This window comes from Entelurus aequoreus, linkage group LG28, assembly GCF_033978785.1.
Source record: "Entelurus aequoreus isolate RoL-2023_Sb linkage group LG28, RoL_Eaeq_v1.1, whole genome shotgun sequence".
NCBI classification, from domain to species: Eukaryota; Metazoa; Chordata; class Actinopteri; order Syngnathiformes; family Syngnathidae; genus Entelurus; species Entelurus aequoreus.
The window spans coordinates 36,099,405-36,119,719 of record NC_084758.1 but is presented as its reverse complement, the minus strand read 5'-3'; the positions used below and the strand labels follow the sequence as shown (position 1 = coordinate 36,119,719).

At 38.7% G+C, this 20,315-nt stretch overlaps 1 protein-coding gene across 1 annotated transcript in view; it reads right to left on the bottom strand.

Moving 5' to 3' along the window:
- Positions 1 to 20,315, bottom strand: part of etfdh (electron transfer flavoprotein dehydrogenase) — a 38,780-nt gene that overhangs the window by 18,213 nt on the left and 252 nt on the right. The window contains exons 2-8 of the mRNA XM_062039966.1: positions 18,275 to 18,436; positions 12,226 to 12,455; positions 10,510 to 10,591; positions 6,951 to 7,069; positions 3,489 to 3,566; positions 3,269 to 3,415; positions 3,055 to 3,195 (exon numbers count right to left, since the gene is read on the bottom strand). Coding sequence (XP_061895950.1) covers positions 3,055 to 3,195; positions 3,269 to 3,415; positions 3,489 to 3,566; positions 6,951 to 7,069; positions 10,510 to 10,591; positions 12,226 to 12,455; positions 18,275 to 18,436 — 959 coding nt within the window. The remainder of the gene's footprint in view (positions 1 to 3,054; positions 3,196 to 3,268; positions 3,416 to 3,488; positions 3,567 to 6,950; positions 7,070 to 10,509; positions 10,592 to 12,225; positions 12,456 to 18,274; positions 18,437 to 20,315) is intronic.

The window sequence follows — 20,315 nt, the reverse complement described above, 5'->3', positions numbered from 1 at the left end:
CCCGAACTCTCTGCTCCTAGGGCGTGCCAACCCTAAGGGAGATCCTGGAGACTTCCAGTTTGATCGCTATCCTTATAAAAGACTGCAAGTAATTCAAGCTGAAGTCACCAAATTCTGGAAGAAATGGAGCCAACTAGCTGGACCCAACCTCTTCATAAGAAACAAATGGCACACCAAAGAGCGAAATGTTTCTGTCGGAGATGTGGTCTGGTTGGCTGACCAAAATGCCCTGAGAGGACAGTACAAGCTGGCCAGAGTAGTCAGAGCCAATACGGACAGCAAAGGCATCGTAAGAGACGTGCTTGTGAGGACCTTTCCCAGCTATCCTGTCCCCATCAAGAAGACAAGCGACAAAGAAAAACCGACCACGAAAACCAAGAGGCTCAGACATCAAATCCCAGCAACAATCCTGCATAGGGATGTCAGACGCCTCATCATTCTAATTCCCATTGAAGAACAAAGGAAAGAATGACCTGTGTGACCCCATTGGGTTTTGAAAACCATGAGGGCCAAGTGGGAGGTGTGGAGTTGAAACTCAGTGTGAATGAAGTGTCCCTGCCCTGGAAGTAAGGAGCTGTCTCCTCCTTAATCTTACTCCTTGGTGAAGTACCAGAAAGAACTACATTTCCCAGAACACCAAGGTCAAGATGGCCACCAATTGGCTGATTCAAGGCAGCTGTTAAGGAATGGTGGTGCTGTCTCATTTCATGCAAGCAAGCAGAGCGGCAAGACGCAAAAATCTACAAGATCCATCTTTAAAAGACTTCCAACACACCAATGGTCGGTGAATATACCCACTTTGCAATATGCTGAAATGCTTATTTGTTAAAACTCACCTTGACATGTTGGTTTACTTACCTGTCTTAAATTGTTTTTAGTTTGAACCACAGCAAATTTACTCCAACCTTGAGCATTGATTGCATCTGGGTATTTTCTTACTGTTTGATAATTAAAAAGCTTGAGTTAATTGAATTGTTAAATAAGCTCAATTTAAAGGGATAAAAAGTCAAAGATTATGGTTCAAAGTTAAAAGTAATAAAGATAAAAGCAAAGTTGAAGGATAAAAATGTTAAAACTTTTGCTTAAAGTTAAGCTAATTATACTTACCTTTATACTTACCTTACTAATTAAGCTACCTTATTAATTAAGCTAATTATACTTACCTTTTACTTACCTTTACTCCGTTTGGTGGATTTACTCAGTTCCATCATGGTAATGAATTTACATGATTGATTACTTAATTGCATGATTAGTTAAATGATTAATTGAGTGAACGATTAAGTAATTAAACGATTGATTGATTAAATTAAATGATCAATTAATTTTGACTTCTTTAAAGTGACTAAAACTACTTTTCTGATTTACTTGTTTCATTTTACTGAAACTGGTTAATTTGACAGTGCATTCACATGCATTTAATCTAAGTGTCTAGAGTCCTTTTGAAAAGTAATGTTAGATAATTTAAAAGTTTAAACAATGGTATTTAAAAGTTTGCAAATTTAACTTTAAAAATAATACCTGTTTGAGTCAGTTGAATTTGAACCTTTTTGTAAATACCTGTACATATATTGTTTTTCCATTGTTAACACTTGTGTTCGAAGGTTAACAACCTGATTGAATGAAGATCAACAGAAAAGAAACCAACAAAGCCAAAAAGTTGGATAAATAAAGTTGATCAATTGGAAATCCGAGTTGTCCTGGTGTCCTTTACGGAGTCAATAAGTGGAACTTGACATCCACCATTCTTCCATAAGCGCATTGGTGAGGTCACACACTGATGTTGGTGGAGAAGGCCTGGCTCTCAGTCTCCCTTCTAATTCATCCCAAAGGTGTTCTATCGGGTTCAGGTCAGGACTCTGTGCAGGCCAGTCAAGTTCATCCACACCAGACTCTGTCATCCATGTCTTTATGGTCCTTGCTTTGTGCACTGGTGCACAGTCATGTTGGAAGAGGAAGAGGCCTGCTCCAAACTGTTACCACAAGGTTGGGAGCATGGAATTGTCCAAAATGTTTTGGTATCCTGGAGCATTCAAAGTTAATTTCACTGGAACTAAGGGACCAAGCCCAACTCCTGAAAAACAACCCCACACCATAATTTCACACTCTGCACAATGTAGTCCAAAATGTAGCGTTCTTCTGGCAACCTCCAAACCCAGACTGGTCCATCAGATTGCCAGATGTAAAAGTGTGATTCATCAGTCCAGAGAACACATCTCCACTGCTCTAGAGTCCAGTGGTGATGTGCTTTACACCACTGCATCCCACGCTTTGCATTGGACTTGGTGATGTATGACTTAGATGCAGCTGTTCGGCCATGGAAACCCATTCCATGAAGCTCTCTGCGTACTGTACGTGGGCTAATGGGAAGGTGACATGAATTTTGGAGCTCTGTAGCAAGTGACTGTGCAGAAAGTCTTTGCACTATGCTGACCTCTCTGGCAGTTTACCTGGCCTACCACTTTGCACTATGCTGACCTCTCTGGCAGTTTACCTGGCCTACCACTTTGCACTATGCTGACCTCTCTGTCAGTTCACCTGGCCTACCACTTGGTGGCTGACTTGCTGTTGTTCCCAAACTCTTCCATTTTCCTAAAGTAAAGCCGACAGTTGACTTTGGAATATTTAGGAGAGAGGACATTTCAGGACAGGATTTGTTGCACAGGTGGCATCCTATGACAGCTCCACGCTGGAAATCACTGAAAGCGGCGCATTCTTTCACTAATGTTTGTAGAAACAGTGTCCATGCCTAAGTGCCTGATTTGATACACCTGTGGCTGGGCCAAGTGATTAGTGATTCTCATCATTTGGATGGGTGGACAAATACTTTCGGCAATATAGTGTGTCTGCGTCTTATAGTCCGGTGCGGCTAATACAGGGAACATTATGTTTTTCCTCTAAAATGGAGTGGGTGTGGCTTATATACCGGTGTGCTCTATAGTCGGAAAAATATGGTACAATTATTTGATGAAAACAAAACTAAAAACTACTACTAAAGCCTTTGTTTTTGTCCCTTGCCTTGCACGTTGTCCAACACGTACACAAAGAGAAACTCACCACAAAGCCCAGGGCCACCAGAGGTTCTCCTTCATTGAGGTGGTAGAGGAAGGACCCCCCGTACGTGTTCCTGTTGAGAGGCCAGCCCACTGAGTGCTCCACTCGGCCGGGTCGCCACTTCTTCTCATCGATGGTCCACAACTACCAATGCAGTCAAGTTCATTAAGACAATCAGATAGATGCTCATAAAGCATGCAGACGTCATTAAGGTTACCTCCTTCAGGCCGATGGCGTACGTCTGCGGCTCGCAGTTGTCACGCAAGTGGAAGTGCTTGTAGAGCTGCTTGGCCAAATGTCCGTGACAGCCTTCTCCAAACAAGGTGACTTTAGCGTGGAGCTCCATGCCCCTCTCAAACACGTCCTGACCACACAGCGCAGACTAAAACACTGCCAGGGCCCACTTTATTGCCACAGCAATATGTGATGGAGCGTACCTTGGGTGAGCCGTCTTTGGCGATGCCTACGTCGTTGGTGGCGATTCCTTTGACACTCCCGTCCTCATGGAACAAAACCTTCAGGGGGAAAAAACATGTGTGTTGTTTTCCATTAGCCTAGCATGGGGGTCTGCAACCTGCGGCTCGAGAGAGCTCTTTAGCACCGCCCTAGTGGCTCCTTGGAGCGTTTTCAAAAATGTGTGAAAATAGAAGAAGATGGGGAAAACAATCGATGCAACCTGCAAGCTAATCGATGCTAACATGCTATTTAGGTTAGCTATATGTATATATTGCATCATTATGCCTCACTTGTAGCTATATTTGAGCTCATTTCATTCCCTTTACTTATGTCCTCTGTGTGTTTAATTTATATTTGCATGTCACATGTAATATTGGCTGCATTTCTGATTGTGTGCCATGTTGTTCCAGACCACAGCAAACGTAACCCAGCTTGCAAAGATTGTAATAAATCCATTAGAAGAAGACAGCGTGCTGTTACCTTTAACTCTGACACAAACATCTATACCTTCAGCAATTCTAAGACAGTCATTTAAAGGAGTTATCTCACCTTTTGAGAAGTTTAACTAATGTTGTAAAAATGTGTAGAATACATTTTACATTTCAACATTTCTATCAACACGATTTGTGTCAGCTTGCGACAAATAGTCATTTTGATAGTAGGTTAATATAGCTAATATAGACACTTACATCATGTGTTGTCTTCATTATAACACTTATATAAGACTTTTAAAGTCATTTTGATAGTAGGTTAATATAACTAATATAGACACTTACATCATGTGTTGTCTTCATTATAACACTTATATAAGACTTTTAAAGTCATTTTGATAGTAGGCTAATATAGCTAATATAGACACTTACATCATGTGTTGTCTTCATTATAACACTTATATAAGACTTTTAAAGTCATTTTGATAGTAGGCTAATATAGCTAATATAGACACTTACATCATGTGTTGTCTTCATTATAACACTTATATAAGACTTTTAAAGTCATTTTGATAGTAGGCTAATATAACTAATATAGACACTTACATCATGTGTTGTCTTCATTATAACACTTATATAAGACTTTTAAAGTCATTTTGATAGTAGGCTAATATAACTAATATAGACACTTACATCATGTGTTGTCTTCATTATAACACTTTTATAAGACTTTTAAAGTCATTTTGATAGTAGGCTAATATAACTAATATAGACACTTACATCATGTGTTGTCTTCATTATAACACTTATATAAGACTTTTATTTTTTTGCAGCCCCAGATATTTTTGGTCCAATATGGTTATTTCAACATTTTGGGTTGCCAACCCCTGGCCTAGCAGCTAATGTGTTACTATAACAGGACTGCCTAAAATGATTGATATAACACATTCATTGATCATTGATGGCATGTCTGCAAGGCTACACTACCAAAAAGATCTTACAGTAAAAAGAACGGCAGCTCGGTCCCTGAGATGTACTGTAAAATGATCAGTGGTGCCATTTTCCCATTTACTGTAAAAACAAGGAACATGGATGTTGTGAGTAAAAAAAAAAGTAGCCAGAATTTTGCAGTCAAAAATGACAGCCAGTGTAAAACTGGCAGCTCACTGGACAAAACTCGCAAGCGGTAGAAAAATGGATGGATGGGCACTCTCAAAGAAAAAGCCATAGACTTCACTGTAAAAATGAACAATTTGGTATACAAATCACTGTAAATCAGACCTGGGCAAATGAAGGCCCGGGGGCCACATGCGGCCCGTTGTAACTATAGCTGAAAAATGGTACAATAGCAATAGGAGAGACTACACACACCCGCCGGACATTCCCAAATCATTTTCTTAGATCTTTAAAGTCCTACTGAAAGCCACTACTAGCGACCACGCAGTCTGATAGTTTATATATCAATGATGACATCTTAACATTGCAACACATGCCAATACGGCCGGGTTAACTTATAAAGTGCCTTCTTAAATTTCCCGGGAAATATCCGGTTGAAAAGGTCTATATATGATGACGTATGCGCGTGACGTCAATGGTTGAAGTGGAAGTATTGGGACACATTGTATCCAATACAAACAGCTCTGTTTTCATCCCAAAATTCCACAGTATTCTGGACATCTGTGTTGGGGAATCTTTTGCAATTTGTTTAATGAACAATGAAGACTGCAAAGAAGAAAGTTGTAGGTGGGATCGGTGTATTAGCGGCTGGCTGCAGCAACACAACCAGGAGGACTTTGACTTGGATAGCAGACACGCTATCCGACGCTAGTCGCCGACCGCATCGATGATCGGGTGAAGTCTTTCGTCGCGCCGTCGATCGCTGGAACGCAGGTGAGCACGGGTGTTGATGAGCAGATGAGGGCTGGCGTAGGTGGAGAGCTAGTGTTTTTTATCATAGCTCTGACGAGGTCCCGTAGCTAAGTTAGCTTCAATGGCGTCGTTAGCAATAGCATTGCTAGGCTTCGCCAGGCGGCACAGCATTAGCCGTGTGGTTACATGTCCAGTGTTTGGTTGGGTGTCTCCTGATAGTAGTATTGTTGATCTTCTGTCTATCCTTCCAGTCAGGGGCTTATTTCTTTTGTTTCTATCTGCATTTAAGCACAATGCTATCACGTTAGCTCCGTAGCTAAAGTGCTTCACCGATGTATTGTCGTGGAGCTAAAAGTCACTGTGAATGTCCATTTCATGTTCTGGACTCTCATTTTCAAGAGGATATAGTATCCCAGGTGGTTTAAAATACAAATCCGTGATCCACAATAGAAAAAGGAGAGAGTGTGGAATCCAATGAGCCAGCTTGTACCTAAGTTACGGTCAGAGCGAAAAAAGATACGTCCTGCACTGCACTCTAGTCCTTCACTCTCACGTACCTCATCCACAAATCTTTCATCCTGGCTCAAATTAATGGGGTAATCGTCGCTTTCTCGGTCCAAATCGCTCTCGCTGCTGGTGTAAACAATGTGCAAATGTGAGGAGCCTTTCAACCTGTGACGTCACGCTACTTCCGCTACAGGCAAGGCTTTTTTTATCAGCGACCAAAAGTTGCAAACTTTATCGCCGATGTTCTCTACTAAATCCTTTCAGCAAAAATATGGCAATATTGCAAAATGATCAAGTATGACACATAGAATGGATCTGCTATCCCCGTTTAAATAAAAAAAATTAATTTCAGTAGGCCTTTAAAAAATGTTTATTCAAGCAGAGTCCTGTAGGCGGCACATTACATGATGGCTGACAGCTGCCACCAAAACTCAAATGAAAAAGCCTTCCTTCACAAAAATCCTATGGATAAACGCGCAAGTAGTATCTGAATTTAAATGTCATGATTTTAGAAACACTGCTAAGGAAAAAGTGCCAAAACAATCATTAACATTTTTCTTCAAGTTGAGGGTTATTACCAGGGCTGACATGTTTACTGGTAACATGACTTGTGTGGTGTAAAAGGCAAATAGAAACCTCAGAAGCAGCGTAGCCGGGATACAACTCCACCCCCAGCTCCTCGGCCTGCTCGCCCAGCCAGCGCACAAAGTTGCCTAGCCTCACGATGTAGTTGCCGTGGTTCCTCATGGGCAGACCTGGAGCACACGGCACAGACATCGTCACGGAGCGCAGTACTCGGCTGCAGCCAGCAGAGGTGCTGGTGATTCAGTCTTATGAAATCCTTCAAGAGTTAAGTTAAAGTTAAAGTAGCAATGATAGTCACACACACACGAGATGTGGCAAAATTATCCTCTGCATTTGACCCATCACCCTTGATCACCCCCTGGGAGGTGAGGGGAGCAGTGAGCAGCAGAGGTGGCCATGCCCGGGAATCATTTTTGGTGATTTAACCCCCAATTCCAACCCTTGATGCGGAGTGCCAAGCAGGGAGGTAATGGCTCCCATTTTTATAGTCTTTGGTATGACTCGGGTTGTTACTTTGTCCCCAAGTCTTTAACAAATAAATGTACATGATTTGTCAAGTACTGTACAAACACAAAGTTAGGATGGATGGATGGTAATACATTCTTTACGGTGAATGTTTCTGCAATGTAGGGTTGTCCCTACAGGGTCGGGTACCAACAAGTATTTTGATACTTTTCTAAACAAAGGGGACCACAAACAATGTCATCATTAGCTTTATTATTTTACCCAAAAAATGTTAGTGTACACGAAACATATGTTTATTATTGCAATTTAGTCCTTCAATAAAATAGTGAACATACTAGACAACTTGTCTTTTAGTAGTAAGTAAACAAACAAAGTCTGCTGACGTATGCAGTAACATATTGTGTCATTTATACACCTATTATTTTGTACACATTATGAGGGACAAACTGTAAAAATTGATTATTAATCCACTTGTTCATTTACTATTAATATCTGCTTATTTTTAGTTTTAACATGTTCTATCTACACTTCTGTTAAAATGTAATAAATTCTTCTGTTGTTTGATACTTGACATTAGTTTTGGATGATACCACAAATGTAAGTATCGACCCGATACCAAGTAGTTACAGGATCATACATTGGTCATATTCAAAGTCCTCATGTGTCCAGGGACGTATTTACTGACTTTATAAACATAATATGAATTTTAAAAAAAGGAAAAAAGATTTTGTGATGATAAAAAAAATATCAATGTAATTATAGTAGTATCGACTAGATACGCTATTGTACTTGGTATCATTACAGTGGATGTCAGGTGGAGATCCTCCCATGGCATCTGTTTACAATGGGGCGCGCTAGCTTTTTTTGGCGGTGACGCCCGTGAGCTACAGTGTGTAGTGAAGCATGTTCAGCTATTCCTCGTCCTCCAGTGATGACGATACTTGTAAGATACATACTTTATTTCTCGCCATGGAGGCAAGGATTAGTGATTTAGAAGTAGCTAAAACATTGTGCATGGATGTTAGCTGCTAACTAGCTAGCCATGTGTTAAAGCAGCTCTTCCTGAGGGTGTTTCAGTGTTATAACTTCACCTTTATCTTTACTTCTAGACATGCGTCCATTGTCCTTTTTCTGTCTACACACTGTGTCTGCTTGTAAGTACTCTGTGTGTGTGCACTGCCGAACATGCTCCTCTGCTACTAAAACCAGCAATGTCACAACGCGCCGTCATGCCTGTTGGGAACCGGTACTTTTACTACAGATTATAGTACCATTGTTGATTCATTAGTACCGCATACTATACTAGTACCGGTATACCGTACAACACTAGTGCAATGTAAGCATTTTAACAATCTCTTTTCTACATTTCAAGCAAAAAAAACACATAATCATGTCTGCTTTTAATTGTAATACAAGCTTATTCATGAAACAAAAACATTCATGTGGAAATAACGAGTCAAATACAAAAATGTTAAAGGATGTATTGTATTTCCCAAAAAGTTGTATTCTTCAGTAAATTACAACTAGGGCTGGGCGACATAATGATATCAATATATATCGTAATAGACAAATAATTGATATCAATAAAAAATGCGTTTGATAAAACATACTATTTTATTTTCTTCTTGGTGGGTGGGAAAGTGGCAGTATGGAAGCAAGGTTGGTTGCATGAACAAAGGCACTCACTCTCTGGTAAGGAAGTGATCACTGATCAGTGGGAGTGACACGCTCACAGCCAATCAGGTGACAGTATCAACTATCAAGTGTGGTGGTCTGGCGGTTGATTCTTCGCATGGAGTGAGAAAAGAAAGTCCAAATGAAGACATTGTGGATAGAAGAGAAAAAGTCACATGGACAGTATGGCACTGTTTTGGATTTTTTAATTTTATTTTAATTTTATTTTTTTAAAGGGACCGTAGTCAGACCAATGTGGTCTGGAAATGATGCCACCAAGACCGCTAATACCACACCACCTTAGCTGTGCTCACCCTTTAGAGCACAGCTGTAACTTCCTGGCACTAAACCTGCAGAAAATGGATCTTCTCAGCTTTCTATGTTTACATTTTCACACTTTGCACTATTGTATTACACTTTATTAAGCATTTTTTACATATTCTTTATTTTTGCACCTTCATTTTAAGAGTTTATTGTTTCGTGTTCAATGTGATTTTACCATTTTGTTGACATTGTTTGAGTGTTGTCCTCGCTTGTGTTGACATTTCCTTTCTGCCCTGATAGCAGAAATGATTATAATCACGTTTTAAATAAAAATACTTACATTTCATACATTTTCTCCTGCTCCTTATTTTCCGTAGGTCATAAAAATATCAATAATTATGGATATCATCCGATATAAAAGACTCATATCGTGATACAGTTTTCAGCCCTACTTACAACTACAGTAAACCTTTGTTTATTACAATTAATTGGTCTGACCGTGCTAAATTAATGTAACATTTTCATAGCTCTAGCATAACAAACCTTCTAAATACATTTTTTACATCATGAAATAACACCCACATAGTCATTTTTGCACCCGTAAAGGCAGAACTGTCAAAGGAGTACCTTGAAAGTAGAAAAGCGCTATACAAGTATAACCCATTTATCCTTTATTTATAACTGGATGCAGCCTGCGGCTAAGCCAATCAGTGGCTACGATACTGAAAAGCAGGCTCTGATTGGTTTGGTCTCATCTAGTGTGCCAATACTACTGTAGTTAGTTCATTTAGCCATTGTTATGCTTAAATTGCTTCATTTAGGCTAAAAATCCACAAAATATGCTTTAAAAATAATCAAAATGAGAAAATGCACATGACTTTGAAGTGCAATGTGGTGAACTATCATTTATATTAAAAAAACAAAACACGAACTGGTTAATTTTCTTTAGACTGTTTTTCCTGCGTTGACATGCAGTGAAGTTGCTAACTAACCTTTAGGAACGCTAGCTTGGTGGTGCAAACTGTGACATTTTAGTCAAAAAGTTGATGTTGTTCTTCCACACCAATAACTTCATCACTTCTTTGACCCTCCTGTCTCCCGGAGGAAATAAACACCCCAAAGTTACATGCGAGTTATTTGACATCAGAGCAATAACACCGCTGCAGTATTCAATCATCGTTTTTGCCATCAAATGACATTTTTGTACCTGGCAACATGGGGACCGGAATCCTGTGCTTCTCTGTCAAGATGCTGAAGACATCCTCGGTCACTGACGTGTTAAGAGGGGCCTTGAGAGACAGAAGGCATCGTTTATAGTGGATACAGAGCACATTTGCAACATCATCCCACCTCACTACAAATGTGTCCCGTGAAAAACCGTCCGACCGGAACTCTCTAATAACTAAAGTTCCTTGGGTGAATAATGTAAAAGTCACTACACCGGTATGTTTTAGTGCTTTCATGGTGAGTTCACTGACAGATATAAGTAAGAACTTTACACTACTTTATATTAGAAATGGCAACAGTGGAGGATGAATGTCACATAACAAGAAGATAGAGACAAAGAAGAAGCTTATCCACTACGGTGTCGTCACGGACTACAAAGGCGGACGCACGCACATTTTCAGGACTTATGCAGATCCCAAATACAGATCAGCAGGTACCAGAAGGTAAGAAAAGTTGCTTTCGCATATTGCGAAACAAAACACCAGATAATGTCTTACCTTATACACACAGCATAATAATACTCCTATGTTGAAGCACAGTACAATCCATCAAGTGGTGTGGCTTCATAGCTTACCAAAGTCATACTAAAACATTTTGATAGATTTTGGAGCGCCGTGTGTAATGTTATATATTCTCAATGGAACATGTACAATGTTGGTGTTGTTTACTTGAGTCATATTGCAGTCTACACCTATCTCTTATGTGTGACTGCCATCTACAGGTCACATTTATCATTACACCATGTACCAAATAAAATAGCTTTGAGGTCAGTAAGCACAACCAAAATTATTCCATACATATTGCAGTCTACACGCATCTCTTATGTGTGACTGCCATCGACTGGTCACACTTATCACTACACCATGTACCAAATAGCAATTAGCATGCTAATTGGCAGTTAGCTATAATGACACTATATAATCATATGTATAATTTGAATATCTTAGTATTGCACAATAACAAGGTACCTTTGGGACCAGTTTCATTTAAACAACTGTTTTACACAGGATATACAGTAACAGTAGGGGGTCCCTGCTACACCTCTTCGTCAGTTTGAGGGTACTTGGCCTAGAAAACTTTGAAGACCCCTGATTTAGAGGACATGGCCACTAAAAAGTGTAATGTAGACTGGAACATTAACTCCAAAACAACTACAAAAATAAAACATGGTGTTGGACGACCACAATGTATTTCTCCAGGCATGCTGTGTTTGTAATAATGTATATTTTTATGGATGTGATAATGTATATATTTATGTTTGTTATTATGTATATCTTGATCATGTAAATATTTATGATTGTGATCATGTATATATTTATGTTTGTGATCATGTATATTTTTATGTTTGTGATAATGTATATACAGTATATTTATGTATCTGATAATGTACATATTTTTTTGTGATCATGTATATATTTATGTTTGTGATAATGTATATCTTTATGTATCTGATAATGTACATATTTGTTTGTGATCATGTGTATATTTATGTTTGTGATAATGTATATCTTTATGTATCTGATAATGTACATATTTGTTTGTGATCATGTATATATTTATGTTTGTGATAATGTACATCTTTATGTATGTGCAGCAGGAAGCCGTTCAACAATCTGAGGAAAATATAATCACAACTTTATGAAAACAGAAGAAGGCTTTTCCGCCGATTGCAGCTCAGCAGGTTCTTGTGACTCACCCCTCGCTCCTTCCAGTCGGGGAAGAGTTCGTGAAGCGCGCTGGGCTCCAGGCAGGCGCCCGACAGCGTGTGCGCCCCTATCTGAGAGGCCTTCTCCACCAGGCACACTCGCAGGTCCTTCTCCTGCTCGGCGGCCAGCTGCTTCAGACGAATAGCCGCCGAAAGACCCGCGGGACCCCCGCCCACTATGACCACGTCCGCCTCGTCGGCAAACCTCTCCATTTCCACTCCTGAGGACAGAACGGCAGCGTGGTCAGCGGGGCAGAAAGAAGAATGACGCACAGGAAAGTCTTGTTGTTCAATTCTGATTCAGTCAAAGCTTGTTAAAGTTTCTTCATAAATTGAATTCAGCCGCTGGCATCCATTAAATAATTAAATACCACCTTGCAGGCAAGACCTTCCTAAGTCTTCCTGATATATATAGCTTTACATACTTTATGGATACATTTGTTTATTTATTTGTATAGGAAATATCTAATTATTTTATTATACACAATCATAAAAATATATTTGTATTTAAGGCTGCAGCTAACGATTATTTTTCTATCGATTAATCTATAGATTATTTTTTCGATTAATCGGTTAATCTATAGATTATTTTTTCGATTCATCTATAGATTATTTTTCCTTTTACCGATTATTTTTTATTTTATTTTATTTAAAATGAAGATGAAAAAATAAAAGTAGGCCAGTTTTTTCAAAAGGCATGGCTTTTATTTACAAAAAAAAAAAGTATGGCCACTCAGTCAACATTGACAACAACATGACAAAATATTCTGTAACAATGTAAACATTTAAAACTTTTAACATTTAACAAAATTAAAAGTAGCTTATTTGCTTTTTAATGTGCAAATATAAAAGTAAACATCCAGTGCAAATCTTAATATTCTGCAATAGTATAAGCATTTCAAAAGTAAAAGTATTGCTTATTTTGCTTTAAAATGTGCAAAAATAAAGATAAACATCCAATACAAAAAAGTGCAAAACGAAATATTCTGTAACAACAGTGTAAACATTTCAACAAAAGTGAAAGTATTGCTTATTTGCTAAAATGTGCAAAAATAAAGATAAACATCCAATACAAAAAAGTGCCAATCTAAATATTCTGGAGCACTGTAAACATTAAGTATTGCTTTTAAAATGTGCAAAATAAACATCCAGTCCAACACAGTACACAATAACCAATTCTACTCATTCCAGTGAGTGACTAACAGTTGTAATGAAGAAAGGTTAGCATGTCTACATGCTTTGCTTTCTTTTCTTGTTTACAATATTCCCAGCAGCTGAAAATAGGCGCTCAGAAGGGGTCGATGTGGCTGGAACTGAGAGCTAATTAGCCTTCACCTCAAGCCAGGATTGCGAGTGAGCTGAGCTGCAGTTTAAGTTTCTAGAAGGTCAACGGGCTCATAGTGATGTTAGTAGTAGTTGACTGGGAGGTGTTTATTATCATTTGGGGAGAGTCCGCTGCCTGATGCTCACCTGCTAAACACCTATCTGCTCCACGCTGAAGCGCTGACTACATGCGCTCTGAATACGCACTGCTGATTGGCTGATAATGCTTCGTGTGTACCAATCAGATGGTTGTGTGGGTGGGACAATGCTGCGTGTGTACCAATCAGATGGTTGTGTGGGTGGGACAATGCTGCGTGTGTACCAATCAGATGGTTGTATGGGTGGGACAATGCTGCGTGTGTACCAATCAGATGGTTGTGTGGGTGGGACAATGCTGCGTGCTGAGACAGACGCAGAGAAGCAAAGCAACTTGTTAAGACTATAGCAGCTAAAGTTAGCTTTATCTTAGAAACTCGTTCGGTACACCCCCGTACCGAACCGAAATCCCCGTACCGAAACGGTTCAATACAAAACACATACCGTTACACCCCTAGCAGATACAAATGACACATTCATGTTTTTGTGTAATGATGACAACGTATGCTAACGCGGACGATTGACTAGTTGATGGTTGATGGTTTTCTTTTCAAATGTTCGTTCATAGCCGTTGTGCTGCTATGATAGGCCATTTCCGCTCGACACAGTGTGCATACAACAACATTATTAGGCTGTGTATTGAAATACTCCCACTTTTGACGACTTTTGGCGTGCGTTTTTCCCCTCGCTCGCACAGTCTGCTTTGCGCTCCGCCATGACGGTAGTGTGACGTAATTATGCGACGCGTCGACGCACAAAAACGGCATCGACGTATTTACATAACCGATGACGTCGACTACGTCGACGCGTCGTTTCAGCCTTATTTGTATTATACAGATACTCCACATAGTGATTTTATCTTTAATATTGAAATTAGGGCTGTCAAATGATTAATTCTTATAATCAGATTACTGTAAATTCCCGACTGTAACCCGCTGTATTTTTAACACGCTTTGAATCCTGCGGCTTATAAAACGGTGCTAAATTATCGATTTTTCTTCGCTGACAACCGTAATGAACTTATTTTTCATTAAACATGTGCAAAGACACTTAAATTGTGTGTTATTGTTTGTGCTATGGCGCCACCTTTTGAACGAGTTCGCTCACTGCTGTTTGAAGTACCAGTAGAGTGGGAAAAACAAGTTGCCTCTATATTGAAGCTATTCTCATATACAGTATATCTGATTTATGACCCTAAAAGACTTCCAAAGTTTGCGGATAAATAGATATGATTAAAATAGTATCAATTCCACAGAGATTCCATTTTGAGAGATAATGAGGAAGCCAGTCACGTGATCGCTTGACGTCGCGCTGGGAACCACAGATCCCTTCCCCATCAACAGCAATATTAATCAAGCAGCCCTTTGTGAGAGCCAACAACGATTACAATGTGAAAAACTTTATTACCCAGGGCCTTATATCACGACGAGGAGATTTTTTTAAGGAAGCGAAGCAGCAACTTTTGTTAGGAACTTCTTGGAGAGTGCATTTTCTGTGTTGTTTTGAGTGGCAACAGGCATTCATGAGTTCAGCTTTTTTGTGAGTAACGTTAACGGGATGCCTTTGCTGATAATGTGTCTCCGGCACATTTGACTCCGTTTTGAGAGCGAAAACGCACGGTTACCAATTTGGAAATAAACGTAATGGACAGAAATATCTCAGGTTGGTTTCATAATGGATCAATGTAGCCGGGCCCAATAAAGCTATATAAATATATTTAGATTTGAGTGACGCTTTAGTATAACTAAACGTTATGAAGGTGCTGGAATATTTCATGCTATTATTCAGAGGCAGCCTAAAATGAATCCTTTATTATTCACAACAGAAACGTGTACAATATCTGATTCAGTTCTGATGAGTTACATTTCTGTGTTATTATTGGTGTATGCTGCACCCCCAATGTCCACAACATGGTGCCACTATGCTGGGTTTTTTTTTTCAATAAAATACTGGAAAGGATAGAAATGTGGTTTGTCTCTTTTATCCGATTATTAATCGATTAATCGAAGTAACAATCGACAGATTAATCGATTATCAAATGAATCGTTAGTTGCAGCCCTAGTTGGAATAGGTAGTAGCCAGGTTTGAAATTCCCCCAAGCAAAATTATTGCTATTGTGCATGACAATGGTGCACTTTATAAAAAAACAAACATTTTTGCAACATTTTCCTTGTTTTATTTGGCAAGTTGAAAGAACATGGTGCCAGTATGCTGTTTTTTTCCAATGAAATACTGGAAAGGATAGAAATGTAGTTTGTCTTTTTTATACGATTATTAATCGATTAATCAAAGTAATAATCAACAGATTAATCGATTATCAAATTAGTTGTTAGTTGCAGCCCTAGACACTAGCATCCGCAGCATTGCTAGGTGCTAAATATACAAACTAACCACATCAAACCATAGCTGCTCAGTGGCCTAGTAGTTAGAGTGTCCTCACTGAGACCGGTAGGTCGTGAGTCATACCAAAGACTTTAAAAATGGGAGCCATTACCTCGCTGCTTTGCACTCAGCATCAAGGGTTGGAATTGCGGGTTAAATCACCAAAAAAAAGATTCCCATGCACGGCCACATCTGCTGCTCACTGCTCCCCTCCCCTCCCAGGGGGTGAACAAGGGTGATGGGTCAAATGCAGATATCAATTTCGCCACACCTAGTGTGTGTGTGACAATCATTGGTACTTTAACTTTATGATAAACAAACACTTAATTCCGTTTTCGCTGGGATGCCGACCGACAGGACGCTTAGCTGAAGATTCAATCACAATCACGAAAAGTTAAAAAGAAGTTGCTGCAAGAAATATCTTTTCATGTCTTTTTCCCCATCTCAAAGATGTGAAAGTCGACCAGCCTCTCGCTTCATGGACACATTTGTATACTACCAGGTGAGATGGAGGAATTATAATATTCCGGGACGCTACAAAATACCCCCCCGCTACCACCAAACCCTTACCTTATAAAATTCGAAGTTCTGACTTATTGTCAACAAGCTAATAATAATAATAATAATAATAACTGCTATAGCAGTCGCAACATTAATGCTGCCACAACGATGACTCTTGCTGGCCTACTGCCTTCAGTAATGGCACCACTCCCAAATGATGTGGGCTCTATTGATAACCTCACTAACAACTTTAACGACGCCCTGCGCGAAACCATTGATAGTATAGCACCGCTAAAGCCAAAAAGGGCCCCTAAAAGGTGTACCCCATGGTTTACAGAAGAAACTAGAGCTCTTAAATTATCATGTAGAAAGCTGGAACGCAAATGGCGCGCGACTACACTTGAGGTTTTCCATCAAGCATGGAGTGATAGTTTAATAACTTATAAACGCATGCTTACCTTAGCTAAAGCTAAATACTACTCAAATCTCATCCGCCTCAACAAAAACGATTCTAAATATTTGTTCAGTACAGTAGCATCGCTAATCCAACAAGGGACTCCTCCCAGTAGCTCCACCCACTCGGCAGATGACTTTATGAATTTATTTAATAATACAATTTAACTCATTAGAAAGGAGATTAAAGACAATGCATCCCAGTTACAATTGGGTTCTATTAACACAGATACGACTGTATATACGACGGATACTGCCCTCCAAAATAGTCTCTCTTTTTGATGAAATAACAGAGGAATTATTACAGCGTGTAAATGGGATAAAACAAACAACATGTTTACTTGACCCACTTCCTGGGAAACTTATCAAGTAGCTTTTTGTAATATTAGGTCCATCAGTGCTAAATATTATAAACTTATCACTTTCCTCTGGCACTGTTCCCCTAGCATTCAAAAAAGCGGTTATTCATCCTCTGCTCAAAAGACCTAACCTCGATCCTGACCTCATGGTAAACTACTATCGGTGTCCCACCTTCCGTTTATTTCGAAAATCCCAGAAAAAATTGTTGCACAGCAGCTAAATGAACACTTAGCGTCTAACAATCTCTGTGAACCTTTTCAATCCGGTTTTAGGGCAAATCACTCTACAGAGACAGCCCTCGCAAAAATGACTAATGATCTATTGCTAACGATGGATGTCATCTATGTTGCTGCTTCTTGATCTTAGCGCTGCTTTCCATACCGTCGATCATAATATTTTATTAGAGCGTATCAAAACACGTATTGGTATGTCAGACTTAGCCTTGTCTTGGTCTTGGGTCTGAGGATTCTCATTGTCCCATTTGGTTGAGTTTTTCCTTGCCCTGATGTGGGATCTGAGCCGAGGATGTTGTTGTGGCCCTTTGAGACACTCATGATTTAGGGCTATATAAGTAAACATTGATTGATGATTGATTAATTGATTGATTGATATTAGCTTAAGCGCTCTGTAGTCTGGAAAATACGGTAAATATATGAAAAACAATGGCTCACATTTTTAAAGACAGATGGCTTTTTTTGGTGTTGCTCACGCATCAAGGACTCACATGGCTCGCTGATGAAAATGTGTTGTACAGTATGTGGTACAGACAATACTGAAAAAAACAGGTATCGATGTATTTTTTGCCTGTTGGTATAGAAGTATTGATGCTTTTGTCAAGCCTGGTCTAAATTGTTCTATTAATAGGCACTGACATGGAGAGTTTGCTTGTAAAATAAAAACAATTCAAAAATGGTGCACTGCTTACCTTCCCATCTTGGGTCTTTGTCCCGGGGGTGGATGGTGTAGTGTGTTGTGATGCGAGGTGCAGCCACAGAGGAGCTGCTTGGTCTGTTGTGCACGGTGGTGTAAAGCTGAGGTGAAGCATGCTCTCCTTGGACTGACTTCAGCACCCTGATACACCTGTGGGCTGCAGGGCAACACAGCTTGTTGATAAATGTTCCAACGAGGGCAGCCAGCCTCGTTAGCTTCCTCTCATTGCCACATACAATAGCACTCATTCATAATGTGGCGGAAATATCTACTACCAATCAGAAAAAATCACCTTCCATCAAAGCCTATCGACCAGATTGTAAGAAGAACATCAACGAACAAAACAAAACATATCAATTTATTAAAAAATGCATTTAAACTCAAAGGCTCTCAGTATTTGTAATTATTAGTTAAAACAAGTTAACAATTTTCTAAAAATTAATATACTTATACCTATAATACAAATCTCACACTTAATTTTGTCTTTACATATACATATATATATTTATACATATATATATATACATACAGTATAAATATATATATATACATACATACATATATACACACACACACACACAAACACACACACACACATTATATATATATAATGTATATATGTGTGTGTATACATATATATATATATATATATATAAATAAAATGTATTAGGGCTGCAACAACTAATCGATTAAATCGATTATAAAAATAGTTGGCAATTAATTTAGTCATCGATTCGTTGGATCTATGCTATGCGCAGAGGCAATTTTTGTATTTATTTTAAAAAAAAAGTTATTTTTTTAAATATTTGTTTTATAAATCTTTATTTATAAACTGCAACATGTACAAACAGCTGAGAAACAATAATCAAAATAAGTATGGTGCCAGTATGCTGTTTTTTTTCTCAATAAAATACTGGAAAGGATAGAAATGTAGTTTGTCTCTTTTATCCGACTATTAATCGATTAATCGAAGTAATAATCGACAGATTAATCGATTATCAAATTAATCGTTAGCTGCAGCCCTAATATATATATATATATATATATATATATATATATATATATATATATATATTAGGGCTGCAACTAACGATTAATTTGATAATCGATTAATCTGTTGATTATCTATCCCCGTTTGAATAGAAAAAATTCATTTCAGTAGGCGTGGAAAATGCTGAAGAAACAAGTCCATGTCAGAAAACCAACAAATTTAGCTGAACTGCACCAATTTTGTGGTCAAAAATTCCAGCAGAAGCTTGTGGATGGCTACCAAAAGCGCCTTATTGCAGGTAAACTTGCCAAGGGACATGTAAGCAAATATTAACATTGCTGTATGTATACTTTTGACCCAGCACATTTGCCCACATTTTCAGTAGAGCCATAATAAATTCATAAAAGAAGCAAACTTCATGAATGTTTTTTGTGAGCAACAAGTATGTGCTCCAATCACTACATCACAACAAATAAGAGTTGTAGAAATGATTGTAAACTCAAGACAGCCATGACATGATGTTCTTTACAAGTGGATGTACACTTATGACCACAAGTGTATCTTGTTTCTGTGTAGTCGTATGTTACATACTTGGCCGATAAAGATGATTATGATTATAATTTAGTTGATGTAGTTAGAACTATAACACCAACACAAGGACACAAAATGACCTTTGATATCAGTGCCAGTGTGATATAAACAACAACAGGTGTCACACTACAGCATGCTAACTATAGTTGTGTCTGACACTTGTGTTTGGATTACAAATGACAGGAAACAATGCATTCGAATTAGCAAAAATATAAATTACGTTTATGACGATTTCTGACACAAAAAAATGGTTCGTATAGTGAGGAGTCCTCTAAAAACATCTTTGATTTGTCCAATGAACTTTGCCCTACTTGCTAATGCAGCCATGCTAGCACCTTGAGCATATGTGTCACAATTTGACATGCAAGGACACAAGTTAAGTGGAATATACGGACTAATATGTGGACTTATATCAAGCCGATTTGGGTATAAAAGGTGTAAACATGTAGCATGC